This window comes from Diorhabda sublineata, chromosome 2, assembly GCF_026230105.1.
Source record: "Diorhabda sublineata isolate icDioSubl1.1 chromosome 2, icDioSubl1.1, whole genome shotgun sequence".
Lineage (NCBI taxonomy): Eukaryota > Metazoa > Arthropoda > Insecta > Coleoptera > Chrysomelidae > Diorhabda > Diorhabda sublineata.
The window spans coordinates 2,563,486-2,580,029 of NC_079475.1; the positions used below are offsets into that span (position 1 = coordinate 2,563,486).

Genomic DNA, 16,544 nt, shown 5'->3' on the forward strand with positions numbered 1-16,544 from the left:
GGTTAACCCGATCATAGTTGCCGAAAAGTCCTTTGTAATCCTTGGTGTCTATGTACAATGTTAGCAGAACATTTAAAAAAATATATTTTAAATAAAACCATATATATAATACTTCTACTGTATTACATATATGAATAAAACAGTTCAATCAAATTAGAACTGTAAATGTGTTTCATTAAAAAAAAGTTATTTCATGAAAATATTCTTTTTATAGATCTGTGGATATGTTCCGATCAATCTAGAATTTCGAGATCTCTCATTTCTGACATATAAAACGTATCTGAGATGCTGTCATGTCAACCGGTAGGAATAATTTCAACCATTGATAACCTTTGTTTTCCATCTTCAAATACTGACATATTTAAAAAGAAAAATTTCCAGTAGAAAAATATATTCTTTATCAAATTAGAACTGGCTTCTCCAGAGAGTAATTACAGCAGAATGGATGTCGACCCTTTGCCAGGAATGTCAGGAGGTATTTACAAATGAGTATCGTTATTAAGAAATAACCGCCATTACTCCAATAATTTCCAGATTCACATTGTTGTAAAAATTGATATATAAAAATTGGGTTTTACTTGATGAAAAGTGTTTTCATTGTACCGCTCAAATACTCTTTTGTACTAGCCTAAAACACTATTGTTTAAAATTTACACATATGTTCACATCAAGCCATTTATGGTGTTAAAAAATAATTACAATGTCATGATTATAATACAATTAGTATCACTTTTTCTCAAAATACTTTTAGGTTTGACTACCTCCTTAGTGTTACAAACTTTACCAAAAATAGATGAAGATAATGTTTTATCTTCAAAAACCCCAAAAGAAAAACTTCTAGAAACACTAGATCTACTAGAGACTCATGTGGAAAAACTAAGAAAAAATGCAAGTCAACTTGAAGAAGACAAGGATGCTTTATTATCAACTTTAGATTCTGTTATGAATGCAGATATGATGTATAATCTTGAAGAAAGTAAGTTTTTATCTAAAAAAATTGTTAATTTATAAGGAGTTATCCATATTATATATAAGTTCAAACCAGCATAAATATATTTGTTAATGAAACCTATAGGTGAAAGCGAAATATCTAGAAACTGTGATTGCTTAACACTTTCGTTGCTAGAAAATACACAAATAATTAATTTTTTTCATTTCAATACAATATTCAACTCGCACTAAGGTTCTCTACAAAGTAATATATCAAAGTTCAAATATTTTGAGGACCAAATTGATTTTGTATTCCATTCTGTTGTTATTGTTAATGTCATTCTTGATATTATTGTCCTTCCCAATACAAAATGGTGTTTGGGTTATGGACTCAAAATAAAACTGTCTAAGAGTTTTGCTTTAAATTTCCAATGCTCTGATCCTTTATTTGATCTTTATCAAGGCTGTGTCATATGTATTGTCGACAAATTTGAAAAACCCACAACCCCTTCATACCAGGAAGGACAATAATATTGAAAATGACATCTTCACCTGAGTTTTTTAAATCTATCAACAATACATATGCCACAAAGCCTTGATAAAGATCAAATAAAGGATTAAAACGTTGGTAACTTATCTAATCTCTTACAGACAGTTTTATTTCGAGACATTGACCCAATTTCGTTATTGTTAATTTTTTATATGTATGTATTTATATATTGTGGTATCATATACACCTCGATCCAAAGGATCTATTGTATCCCCCTTTCTTGCAGTTATACTGGGTTTACAGCTGATTTGTTAATCCCACTCCTTTTAGAAAGTTCAGAATGTGGGATGGCTGTAGCTACCAGAGATCTTTCTTTATTTCATATGCTCAATTCTTCTTATCTCTGTGGTAATCCTATCTTTTAATTTCTGAATATTGGCAGGTATTGTTTTATAAATGATGTTTTTTAAGTGACCCCACAAAAAACGCCTCATCTCACACACATAGCGAGGTAGGGCACCATCTTGTTGTAGCCAAATATTGTTGTTTGGCATATTGTTATTGTCTGAAAATTTCTAATAATGAAATTTTTCTTAAAGTAATTGAAAATACTTGGATCTGAAAATATCCGAGCCAACTCAAGTATAATACTATTTTCCAATAAATCTATATATGCCAGACCATTTAACCCATTAAGTACCAAGAGACCCATTCATTTTGTTGAATCTAAATTTGAATTTGTAAATTCTGTGTTTTCAAACAAAAATAGTAAGAACAGTGTACTAAAATCAGCCTGAGTTACTAAACTCTTAGTTGTTATTTATTTTTGAGGTTATGTTCGAACATATTTCTGATTTTAACATGATAGGGTGAAAATTTGTTATGTTCCCGTTGTTCTGAATCTGATGTGTCATCAATACGTCTCTTCATATACTTATATGATTTTTTTTATTGATCCCCATTTGGGGATCTTGATATATTCTTCTCTTCTTAGTTGAACATGTTTCTCACAGGAATGGCCTATCGAGAATGTCTGTCTGTAAGAGACCTTGAACAGATATTAAATGATCCTAACTTTTAGGATAATGATGACATCAATAAAATTGATATTGTTGAAATACCACCAGAAGTTGTAGATGAAGTCACAGATTGTGAGGATTTTGACGAATATCTATTAGAAGTTTAATCCCCCACAGAAGTTCCTGGGACACTGGAAGTTCACAGTATTAATGCAGAAGATACTGTAGATAATGGTCTGAGTACTTCAGCTTACCAGCCAACTAGGAAAACAACGTTACTTCGGGTAAAAAAATCTCGTGATTTTGAAATACATAATGTCCATTTAGAACATGATTCTGGTGTGAAATCGAATACATCCACTCCTCATCAAAATAAAAAAAGGAGTCAACAATCACTTAGGAACACAAAAAAGAATAGAGAAAAGGTTTTTTTCTAAGTGGGAAAAAATAGAACCATAAGTTTCTCTAGAACAGAAACGTACGAGCACAGGATAGAGTGAAAAACACAACGATATAAAAATGGAATTGAAGGGAAAAAGTCCTCATGAAGTTTTTTAATTTTGGAGTACATCATCAGTGAAAGCTCAAAGTTTGCTGCTCAAAATAACAACCATAAATTTTTTTTACTACCAACTGTTTGAAAAAATTCTTTTATTACCACAGGAAAAAATGTACTTGGCCACTTCCGCTATCTCCGAAAGTAAACGTTTCCGCATAAAATGAATATGATAAATCGATTTCTCGTATCATTAATAATCTATGTATAGAGTTTCATGATGATCGTTGTGGGGTGGCTTATCATACTCTTATCGAAATGTGTTTTAAAAATAATGTAGTAAAAAACACGATAAACTGATATGCTGAAGTGTTAGCTCAGATTTGACACGCCTCGCGCATGACGTCACGCTGGAATCAAAATGTTTTCTTGGTCATTAAGATTAGGTTGGTGTTGTACGTATTTACAGGGTTTTTGTGTGTTGTGTTATTTTTTTTGTGTTTAGCGACTATTATAGAGTTGATTTAACTGTTATTATTTTATTTTAAAATATTGTACATGCAAAAACAATAAACGAAATACCAAATTATTCTGGTTTTCAAAAATAAAGACTTGGCGGAGCAGTGGTTAAGACCCTGTGATCGAGAGGATATAATTAATTTAAAATATGCAGGCATTAAAGTTCAAAATGGTGTTAAACCTCCGAATTCTTTAATGCAGCTCCGATTTTCCTTAAAATTTATAATTGAGCTCATCTTACCCTCCATATCTCAAGATCTACATGGTCGCAAGGTATGCAAATTGTTTTTAAGGAGGGAAAACCAACCCTTATCTAAAAATACCAATATTATAGTTGAAAATAATATAAGAAAAAATCTTTTAATCATTTAAAAAATTGCAATTTCATTTTTAATGTGAAAAATTCATAGTATTTTAATAAAATTTAATTGGTTATTAATTATTATTATTCAACCCTTAAAAACTACCCCTTTGCAGAGAATGAAATAAAAATAAATCTAATGACTGCCAACTTTTAGATTTTGCATTCTTTTTGGTATTAAAGTTTCTTGTCTTTACTTGAACTAATTTTTAATTGTCTATACCGTGTCAACCCTTAAGAACCACCCCTTTGATAAAAAATAAAAAAATTTTTAATAACTGTTATTGTTTTAATTTTTAATTCTTTCGCTATTCAAGTGTATTTTCCAAACATGAAGTGATTTTTCATTCTCTATACCCTGACACCCTTTAAGAATCACCCGTTTGCCAAAAATACAATAAACATTCAATGTTATTATACATTTTTCATGAATTAAAATTCATTTTTTACTGTAAAAAAAAATAATATTTTTATTAATAAAAATATTAGTAGTTTCCAGAGCAAATTCCGCATGCAGCATTACAGTATAAGCCAAGCTTCCTGCAGCCACATGAAGCTCCACAACCCGTTTTGCAATTACAAAAAATCATTTTCAGCAATTCTTAAGCAGGCAAGTTTTTCATTTTGATGGGCTGAAGTGAATCGTCTTTTTTGAACCATCCCCAAACTAAGATGTTAATTTGTTTATTCCCTAGATATATCTGGCTAGCTTCACAGCAATATTTTTGTGTTAGCTTTTATGAACAATTAGTGTCTCATCTGTTGTAGCAATGCTGAATAATTTTGAACCTTCTTCATTTTGTTGATATGCGTGTCTTTTGCGAGGCTATATTATAAAATTGTACAAAACCTGCCTGATTCCAGAAGATCATCGAGACCTGCATTGCAGTCATAAAATATTTGAGCTTTTTCTCTCAAATTGGGTCTAATATTTAGAAGGTCGATGAATTTTTTTCCCATTATCAAAAAAGGCCGAAGTTCCATCACACGTGGTAAATGCATGAGCAAAAAGTAGAAGCTCAGCGCAATTTACCCCAAAACTTTCTGATGAATAAATTACTGGAGCGATATTCGATTTGATTAACTTTAGAAAGTAAATTTAATCGGCTCTTGCAGGTGAAGGAAAAATAACCAGAATATAAATATTTTCAGCGACAATAACTGTTTTTAAATTTGACTGGTTATGAAGGGACACTCCAAATATTGTCTCGTCAGCTTTCCTTGCGTCTGGTAGCACTGTATACATCGATATTTCAAATTTTCCCTAAGAAAAGTAGTAAAACGACTTTTGTTGTTATTATTAGATAAAAATGCATCTTGACCATCTGGTACTTCCATGTTTTTGGTGAATATATACTCCTTGGAAGTAGTTTTTAAAGAAATGCTGTTCCTTTCTGCGGACTTCACATCCTACAAAAAACCATTTTAAAAGTAATTTTCAGGGCTACAAGCTGTTAGAAGGGTTTGATACCCTCCACATTTTATTAATAAATAGTCAAAGGGCTGTGGATAAGCAATCTTCGCACTATAGTGACTGATTAATTTGGTTATAACTGTCAATTTTTATGCTACAAAAAAAATAAAAAAAGCAAAATAACCGTCATTTGACTGTTTACTTGTTTTTGTATCTCTTATAGATATGGAGAAAAAATGAGCAAAATTTTTTTTTTCAAAAATCAAAAAAAAATATTACTTAATGCTATTTTTTTTTAAAAATTATGCATTTCTAATCAGCAAAACTTTCATATATCGTAAATAACATCCAAATAAAGTATTTGATACAAGGAATAAGTTTAATTTTGATTTTCAATGAAGTGGCATTAGTTCAATTTTTTTAGCTTTAACTATTTTACATCATATCTCACCGAAATTTCAGTCGAAACAATTTATATCAGTGGTCATTTGAAAGGTTTTTTTAAGCTCTTTTAAAAGTATTTTATGATTTTTTGTTGAAATATGTACCGTTTTTCCGTTATTTGAGGTTAAATGCTCAATTACGTAAAACAAAAGTATCTATAACTTGTTTTAGAGGTAGACCATCAAGATCTAAAAATATAGCTAAATTTCTTTGTTTTTTTATGAGCTTCATTTTTTCCATTACACTTTTTTCGATAAAATGCATCATTACAGAGTTATACGAAAAAAAACTGATGAAAAATACTATTTTTTGACGAAAAATCGTACTTTCGAATTGCAAATACATCAAAAATTATTGATTTGGCAAAAAAACTTTATGTGACATTTTTCTCTTTAAATTGGCTGATCTTTCGATTTCTGGGGTTATTTTGGAAGAAAAATTTTCCGCCATCGAAAAGGGGTGTTGCACACTTCGGCACCATGTTGATCTCGCTTTTTGGATACACACGTATCATCTGTCAAAATTTCAAATAAATCGGTGCTGCATTAAAGAATTCGGAGGGGAAATGCTTGAATACCTGGCCTATAAATGAATGTCGTAAATCACAAAATAATCCACATAATACCTTTTTTTGCAATAATTATTTTTATTTTATGTTGTTGATTCACTTGTAGAATTATTAACAAAAACGGTTTCAATCTATAGTTTATTTCAGAAAGGTATGGAGCAATAAAAATTCATTAGGTATGCAAATCACTCAGTGACCCAACGAATATTTAAGCTACTTTTATAGTTTTGCATTGTAAAATTCTTTCTTTTTATCAAGTGCAGGTAGTACCACCTGGGTTGGGGTCAATATATGGGTTTAGCCGATTGTTATCCATTCGAAAACACTGAAAATATTGTGCCAAAGGAGTGCCGGTAGGATACTCGTAAAAAGGAAAGAGTGTTATTTTAACAGAATAAAAATTAGGCATTATGTAGATAGTATTAGGTACACTTATTTTTTATTGAACATTATACAAAAAATACCTTATACAGAAATTAAATTATAAAAAATAATAATATTCTTCGTCATCTCAGGAACTATCATCTTCTCTTGACGTTATAATTAACGGGTCGACGGTCCGATCGATCAAGTAGTCAAGATCCCACATTTTCTCCTCTTCTTTAATGACATGCTGGACTGCTTCTCGCCAGTTCTCTGGTGTCATCTCCTTAATGGCTTGATCAAACAGTAGCTTAACGTCTTTCATTTTGATGTCGTGTTGTGTATTGCTACAGATCCTTTCACTTGCGCCCATATAAGTTCTTTAGTTCGCAATGATATGGCGGTGTGCGCAGCACAGTTAAACTATGTTTTTCCGCTATATCTTCTACGGCGTATTTCATCAAACGATGTTTGTGTAAATTTGCTGTAGCTAATAGTTCTTTTTTTATCAAATTATCTTCAAATTCAATACTTTTGGTGGTTTCCCTTTACCTGAAGGCACCTTAATACCCGTTGACAGGCCATGAAAGCTTGGCGAGCACTGGTAATATTTTTGTCTTGCCACATTTTTGGTACTGTATAACCTTCATTAATCCACGTCTCATCAAGATAAAAGATTTTCTTCTGCTCTGTTCTGTACTGCTTTATACTTTTCTAGTGTTTTCGACGCCAGCAAACAATTTCAACGCTTACCAGTAAAAATGCTTTACGGTTATGCTTTTCCCAGACTAAATCCATATTTTTCAAAGTGCTCCATAAAAGTTTTTTAGTTATCAACGGAATACTGTCATCCTGGCCAAGCCTCATTAAAATCTTATTTAGGGTGGGTATTTCTTTTTTAAAATAAAAAGAATAAATTTTTCTTCGAATTACACTTTTAGTGTCTTCATCAAGGACTTTTACTGGTCTGCCTGGACTTTTTGGGAGGTTCCACTTGGCCTGCTATCTTTCTCCCCCGCAATAATTTAAAAATGGTGGACATTCCAGCTTCAGTCATTCGGGAACATCGGTCGACAGTTTCTTGTACAGGTAATCGTATTTTATGCAATCGTGTACATTTAAAATAATAAGTTTTTCATAGAAGGTTAAACGGTACCTGTTAAACGCAAAACGTAACTGTATAATCTACTATCTAAGTAATCCCTACACAATATTTCAAGACCTACACCTATGGCCGACACCGAAGTTGAGTCGAACTGGACGGAATTCCCCATTTTATTGCTCTATACATTTCTGAAATAGACTATAGAGCTGAATTTACGAGTTAGTTTCATGGAAGTTAATGTAAATGGTTTATGATAAATATGATTTGTTGAAATATTTTGCAGCTTTCGGAAAGATTATGGTGTTAGATCCACCTGATTCGATTAAAACTTTTTATTTTGATTTCGGTATTATAAAATAGGGTACTTGAGGGTAGTCTCAAATATTATTTAAGATTATGCGGGAGGCGATTTTTCTTCGGTAAGGTTCTCGTGAAAATCCTAAAAATTATTCTCGTCGTAGTTTTCTGTTTCGTTTTCGATTGTGTAATTTATATTGAAATTGTGTGGTCGTCTAGTACAGGGGTCTCCAAACTACGACCCGAGGACTACATCCGGTCCGCGGAAAGCTAGCATACTTGAAAATTCCTTTTAGAGAACATATTTTTTATAGCAAATTAAATTTAGTTTACTGAAGTATTCTAGTTTTATGTTGATTCATTATTAATATGACATCTACCTTGATATGGTCATGGGCTAACTACTCATAACATTGTTGTAGGCTTATTGTTATTGTTTTTGTGATAAGTTGGATAAAGAAACAGAATTGTAATGAGTAAAGATATGTACAATATGCAGAAAATTTTACTTCAGTATTTAATAACTAACAAATTATTGAAATGAATCCAACTAATATTTTATACATTTTAAATAAAACTTATAACAAGCATAATGACAATGAAGTACTAATGAGATTTATGTAATTGAGATTTTCCAGTGACAATAGTTTGTAGTTGTAGACTAATTTTACTTGTACCAATTATTAAAAGAGAATTTAGATGCTTATCAGTTAATGTAAACATTTTTTGTGTACTTCATTTTGGAGAAGGTCTTCTCACACAAATAAGTACTACCAAAAACATAAAACAGCCCACGAGCAAATTTATGCAAATTATCAAATTGTGTCAGTGGAAGACTCTTATAAAATTCCAACAAGATGAGTTTTGATATTTGTTCTTAATTATATCAATGCACTGTAGATCAATCATTTCCATTTGAAGTTCCGGGGCTTAACCCTCAACTGGTATGGTGATTTTAAATGACGTAACAGATATGGTCGGGTCTCCCACGACCCATTCAAAGTTTAAAGAACCTAATAAAGATTTTATTTTTCTCATATAACCAACTATTTATAGAGTAATCTAGCAGTAATAAAACAAGTTTTTGTTAGAAAAAAAATTATTTATTTTTTTATAATGCTTGAAAGAAAAATGATATCACAAAATTAATAGGTCTATTCATTGGCAAAAAAAAACAAAAAAAATATTAATATGACTCAAAACCAACAAAAAATTACTTAAATCAATAATTTTTAGAAACAAAAAATATTTCAACTACGAGGGTGAATCAAATATAAACAAGACTTTTGGACCTGCGCGCGCAATAGTGATGGAAGAACGTTCCGCTGTTATTGGCTGTTAGGTTGGTTTGTCAGGAGTGGGGGAAGCACGTGACTCATCATCATAGACTCGCTCAGTGTCCATCGTTACGGTGTCCGAGCAGGAGGTACCTCCCTCTATTGCGCAACGTATTGTTATAAAGTTTTTAGCTGCAGAAGGTGTAAAACCGTCCGAAATCTTGAGAAGATTGACTGCACAGTTCGGGGAAAAGACGCTGTCGCGAGCTAGAGTGTTTGCTTGGCAAACAGTTCGTGGAGGGCCGTGAACGTGTTGAAAATGAGAGCCATGACCGCAGACCCCGCACCAGCATTACAGCGGGCAACATCGACAGTGTTCGTCAACTTGTTGAAGGTGATAGGCGTCTAACAACTTCGGATATTGCAATTAAGGTTGGAATAAGTTATGGGAGTACTTACTCTATACTCTCAGAGGAGCTAGGGTATCGCAAGGTGTGTGCCAGGTGGGTTCCTCATCTTCTGACAGTTGACCAGAAACTGAATCGTTTTCAAGTGTGTGAGCGTCTTCTTGCTCGATTTCGGGAAGAAGGAGACCCATTTCTTTCTCACATTGTCACCTGTGATGAAACGTGGGTGCATCACTACACCCCTGAGTCGAAACAAGCGAGTATGGAGTGGAGGAAGAAAGGAGAAACCGGACTAGTGAAAGCCAAGTCATGATTATCGGCTGGCAAGGTTTTGGCTACCGTTTTTTTTTGACTAGTGTGGCCTGCTGCACATTGATTTTTTGCATGAGCGCAGAACAATTAATACGGCGTACTACTGCAAAATTTTGACTGAGGTCAGACTTGCATATCGCCGCAAAAGACGACACCTTCCAATGAGAAAAGTGATTCTCCTCCATGACAATGCTCGCCCCTATACGGCAGCCCTGACAGTACAAAAATTGGAGCAACTGAGTTGGGAGACACTGGAACACCCTCCATACAGTCCAGACCTGTCTCCCTGCGACTTCCATGTCTTTGGTCCTCTCAAGGAAGCTTTGGGAGGGCAAAAATTCCACAGCGATAATGAGGTTGAAGTATATGTGCGCAATCGGCTACAAAATACCGCACATTTTTGATCCAGAGAGTACTCTACTTTTTGAAGAATTGTAAAATAAAACCAAGGTATTCTCGCGAGTGAAACCAAATAAAGAAGAATTCACGTTACGAGTTTTATTGGGTAAAAACTGTGGAGGCAGTTCTCGCTTATTTTTTCGTATTGGTCCTACATATGTCAGTCCTTTGCTTCTAAGCTCATTCAGCAGGTCCATGGAAGAAAACCAATTGTCCGCAGTAACGTTTCTGTTGGTGTGCATAATTGGAGTTATCAATTCTAAGACTGAGAGTGTTGGAATAGACAGCTTTTTAGGATTATCAGTATGTAATTTGTTTCCAGTGTAAACGAAAGCGTTCAGAAGGTAATGAGTTTTGGAGTCACGCAAGCATAATATTTTTTATTCCGTAACGCTTAGGTTTACTCTTGATATAAACACGGAAACTGCATTTACCTCGAAATCCAACCAACATCTCGTCAACAGTAGTGTAAGCATATGGTGTATAATTGTTCTTGCAATTATCGATAAATTTGTAAAAGAGTTCAGATATAGGAGGGTTTCTGCATCATCAAAACGCAAAGCTGTTAACGGAAACAGAAAACGCTTCAAAGACATAGTAAGACAAAATATATCTCGTCCTGTGCCGTCGGTATCCCATAAGGAACTTGCGTCTTCGTGAGGCGATTTGAAAACACCGGTTAGATATAGTAATCCTAAAAATACCTTTAGCTATATTTTATCAACATGCTTGGTAAAAAAAAGCGGTACCTCCATAGTATGCTTGAAGTAGTGTAATTTTTTGATTGGTGTACGTTATTACAATTTCAAGAATATCGTCTGTACAAAGCAGAGACCATGCATCTAAAGGTGAACCTGGTTTGTTTACAGCAGCATTACCTTTGAGACCTGGTAGTTTCGTTATAATATTTTCTTTTCGTGTTCTAGAAGGTGCCGGTGGATTTTTTGATGATTTGAAGTTATTACGACCATAAAAGTATTCTCTCATTTCATCCTGAATAGGTTCTTCATCACTGGATCCTTCAATTTCCGTGTCCGTTTCATGCTCTGAGTGCTCACTTTGCACTTCCACGTCACTAATATCGTCATCATTATCCTCAAAAGTGTTTTCGAGGTCCACCTCATTGTCACTCAAGCTTTCCAAGTTATTAGCAACGTCTTCCAGTTCTTTATCACTAAGATATTCCGTTATTTTGATATAAACACCGTTTTGCTATTTACGTACGTAACTGGTATGGTGGGGTCAAAATTGACCCGCAACGACTAGACAGCTTGAACGATAAACGGGAACCGAACTTCTAGTGTACTGCTCGGCAGAGCAATGAATAGTGGGGGAATACGTTCACGCACGATATCGAGTGATGCCTACTCCGGAACAAATTACATGCTTGAAGTTATTCTGGGTCATCATTGACCCAACCATACCAGTTGAGGGTTAATTTTATTGCAATGGCATCAAAGTCCAAGAAACGAGTATCAAAATTTATTTTCAAAGCACTCAAAGTTTCGATTGCCAAATCGATAGGAAACTCAGTCGCAGTGGTGTGGCTGAATATTTCACGTGTTTTAAAATGTGAAAAACATTTACTTCGTAGTTGTGATTGAAACAGTATCAATTTCTTCAGGAATGATTTGATATTAGTGTATAAATCAGGAAGATGCTGGTTTTCTCCTTGCAATCTCAAATTCAGTTCGTTCACATGTTTTGTCAAATCAACATAGAATGCTAACTTCCACAGCCATGCGTTGTTTTGTAATTCAGTAAGAGGGCGATGCTTTTCATTCAAAAAAATTTCGATCACTGCTCGAAGTTCAAAAAAACGCTGAATGACTTTCCCACAACTAAGCCAACGTACGGCAGCCTGATAAGGTAAGTCATTTTCTCCAATTTCTTCAATAAATTGTCGGAATTGTCGATGATTCAGCCCAAAAGATCTGATAAAATTAACAGTTGATATGACTGGTTTCAGAACTTCAGACATATTCAAACATTTTCCGCACAAAGACTGTTGATGAATGATACAATGTAAGACTAATGGTTTTGAACCACCGTCATTTTCTACAGCCTTTGACATATGAGCGTCCACTCCTTTATCTCTCCCACTCATGTTTTTGCCTCCATCAGTTGTAATACTTTTCAAGTTTTCCATCGAAGGTTTTTTTGATTAATGACCATTTCAACTTCTTTAAAAATATCTGTACCAGTAGTATGAATACTATACATATCAAGAAGTTCTTCATGCACTTCATAGTTTTTATTTACTCCTCGAATATAAATCAATACCTGAGCAGTATCTGACACATCCGTTGACTCATCCAAGGCCAAAGAAAACCACTCAAATTATAATTTTCGGTTTTCGAAAATTATTTTTAAAAATTTATTTTACACAAAATTAAATGAATACAATTAATCTCATTAAGCGAACTACCTAATATTCATTGAATGAAATGTATATTCAAGAACGATACATAATATATTCATTGCTAAGTTGTTTACAATCATTTGTATTTATAATAAAATAATTCCTGATAAATTGTTTATGATATTTAATACAATTGCGTTTTATATAAATGTCCTTCTAGAATTTTCTCCATGTAACTCCTCCATCCCTAAGAATGAAAAATGACGGAGGTATTTTTCATACCTTGTTGTCTTCTTTCTTCTAATTCGATGTTTTATTTCTTCTATTCTTCAAATTTCTGTTTTCTTACAAATTTACTTTTATATTTACGAATTAACCATAATGTTATTAAAATTACACAAATTATTATTATTATTATTATTATTATTATCGTAAAAATAGTCCAATCGATACATGGCTTTGCGGATTATAAATTTCATGAATTGGTTTTATATTTCTAGGGATTTTATTTATTTCGTATAATTTGTCAAAATCTATGTTGGTTAAATTTGGAGATTTATAAATTTGATTATTTAAAAATTTTGAAGATTAATTTCGGTAATATTATCGATTTTCCTTTTTTGATTTGTATGTTAGTTGAGAAGATTTCACTTTCTTTTTGAATACTACAGTTCTTTGGAATTTTTATAATTGATGGATAACTTATTTTAAAATAACGGTTCCAAACACATTTAGAAATCACTTCATTTTCTGAGTTTGGAATTACTAAAAGTTCGTTATTTGTCACTTGTTCTAGTATAGTTTCTTGGAGGTCAATTTCACTAACAATACAATTTTCAGCAGAGCGTCCGTTTAACAATTCAATAGTACTTAAATGTTTCTTTACAATAATATTTCTCTTCTAATGCCGGACATTCTTCTTTAATAAAATTAACTTCTTCTTGACTTCTGGCGAAGTAAGGTTGAGGAGGGATAAATATTGTATGATTTTGGATTATAGGATATAAATGGAAAAATTCATAGGTTTTGGTTTTAGGATTGGAAAATGGGTAGCAAAAATTATTTTAGATTTGGAAAAGGTTACTTGTGAACCAAGAAAGAGATAATACGTTAAAATATTATTGAATTTTGGGATTTCTTCTTCTTTATAAATAGTCCTTAAATATTTCATCATTTCTAAAATTTCTTGACTAGATATTACTGAACTATGAATCGTATTTAATTTAGAAAATGTTATTGCGTTTTTAATATTATCAATCAATGTAATCAAACTTCGACAGTCCAGATTAATCTGTGAAATGTTATAAAATTATTCAAAGTTATTATTATATTTTCTATCGAAATGTGAAATTTCTCTAAATTATCAGAAAGTTTCTGTTGATTATTCCATAGAGTCGTAATCGATTTTTTATAATGATCAATTAATTTTTTACGTAACGATATTTGTAAATTTACTTCATGAATTATTTGTTTTTGATTTTGTTGTAGAACATTTATAGCATTATCGTATCTTTCTTCATCATCTGAATCTAGAGTCTAGAGTTTTTGGTTTTCTGATTATGTTTTTGTGATAGGTTCCTCTATCAGTTTCTAACAATATACCAGAGTCTTTTATGATTTCTGCTTTTTTGAATTGAGGTAATTTTTTATCTGGAAATTTTGTTTTTATATAAGAGCTGTATTTTGATTTTCATAGGAAGGGGGATCATTTCTATTTTCATTTCTCTTATTTATTATTTTTTCTTTAATCGGATCGGAGTTATTTATATGACCTTTAATAATTTCAAATGGTGTAAATTGTGTTACTATATGTTATTATATGCCAATATTGAATATTTTATTGATTGATTGGGTGTTAAATCTTTGTTATTTTCTTTTATACATCTGAAATGTTCAATTAAACTAGAGTGAAAACGTTCTACAGGTGATTTGGAGTTACTGTTTTTTAATGTTGTATAATGTAATTCAATTTTGTACAATTTGCAAGAATCTTGCAGGTCATTATTCTTGAACTCTGAACCACAATCAGCCGTAATGTAATGTAAGGTAAACCGTGATGAGTAACATAATTTAATATATTATCAACAACTGAGGTTCCATTCACACTTGACATTGAATATGCTTGACCATAACGAGAGAATGCATCTATTATAGTTAAATATGACTGATTTGCTATTTTAAAAGTGTCTATATGTATGTGTTCGAATAGTTTACTGGCTGTTGCGGTTAAATTGAATTTAATTACTGGGGGATTTCTATCATATTTATTCTTTTGACATATTTCACAATTATTAACAAAATTTTCTATATCTTGTAACATTTTAGGCCAATAATATTTTTCAGTTAATGATTTCTTTAATTCGTTAATTCCTTTATGTCAATTATATTTTTGCTTATTATTTTTTCGTTTTCTTTCAAATAATTAAAATTATGAATTTCATATTGGCTTATTTATAAAGGATAAACTTTAAGAGGTTCATTTGAAGTTATTGAAATTGTTTTAAACGTTTCATTTATGTTACGTTGATTATAATTTAAATTTTTATATTATTTTCCTTTTCCATTAGTTAAATAACCAAAGTTATGAATTATATTATTAAATTTCTTATATATATTCTAATTAATAACTTTTTATTATTATAGTTTCTAAAAGTTTACTATTTTTTTTTATATTTTACTTATTTATTATCTATTAATTCTAAATCTTATCTATTCTTATAACATAATAATAAAAAAGAAAGGTCTTAGTATAAAAATCCATTTTATAATTTCTTGAATTGCGTACCATTTTAATGAATGATAATATCTACGTTTCCAAAATAGTTCTTCAATTAAACTTTCATTTAGCATTTAATTTTCTATTGAAATATTTTGAACTTTTTTCATTATTATTTCTATCAAATTCTTTATTAATTGTTCATAATTAATCTCAACTTCGTCATTTTCATTATTTATCTCTCTTTTATCAATGATATTATTTTGATTTTTTATATCCAATATATTTGTATTTAATTCAGGTTTTATAACATAACATTCTTTTTCTAATATATCATTTTCTATTTTTATAACATCATTTATATCTTTTTCTTCCATTTTCTCATCATTATTTATTTCATTTATTTTTCTATTTAATTCTATCACATTTTCTTTCATTATCATTTTCATTCATTTTTAATTCATCTAATTCCGTATATTGTAATTCTACATTTAATTCCACTTTATCAAACAATTCTACTTCTAATTCTCGTTTTGTATTCATATATTATTCATTTCTCCTTCCATTATAATATTTTCTTCTGAATTCTTTTCTGTTACATTTAATTTATTTTTTTTTTCTTCGTCAAATAATTTACTGAGATCTAGTTCCACTTGTTTATTTATTTCTTTACAATGATTTAATTCCCATTCTTTCATTTTTATGAATTTTTGAATTTTTGGTGAGGAATTATTAGATGTGAAATTTATTTCTATTATTTGTTCACTGGATTCTGGTTCGTTAGTTTCTATGAAATTTTCAAAATATGTTAATGGATCATTAGGAGTAAAATTTATTTCTTCTGTTTTTGATTCTTTTTCCTGAGGCTCTTTTCGAAAATTTACGGTTTGATCATTATTTTCTTCCAGCTCAAATAAATGTTGGAAATCAATTACTTCTTCTTCTTCTTCTTTATAATTATTATTGTATAATTCTTCAGATGTAAAATTTGGTTTTTCATTTCTTGATTGGAAATGTTTATTATTACTCGTATTATTATTATTATTATTATTATTATTATGATTA

At 31.2% G+C, this 16,544-nt stretch overlaps 1 protein-coding gene across 2 annotated transcripts in view; it reads left to right on the forward strand.

Annotated features, from left to right (window-relative positions):
• Positions 1–219: 219 nt before the first annotated feature.
• The window catches only part of LOC130453027 (BAG family molecular chaperone regulator 2), a 35,729-nt gene continuing 19,404 nt past the window's right edge, over positions 220–16,544 (forward strand). Inside the window, exons 1-2 of one of the 2 annotated variants that reach the window (XM_056792611.1) lie at positions 220–475; positions 752–976. In XM_056792611.1, coding sequence (XP_056648589.1) covers positions 442–475; positions 752–976 — 259 coding nt within the window. In that variant the 5' untranslated portion in view covers positions 220–441. The remainder of the gene's footprint in view (positions 476–751; positions 977–16,544) is intronic. The other variant, XM_056792612.1, reaches the window with a different exon arrangement.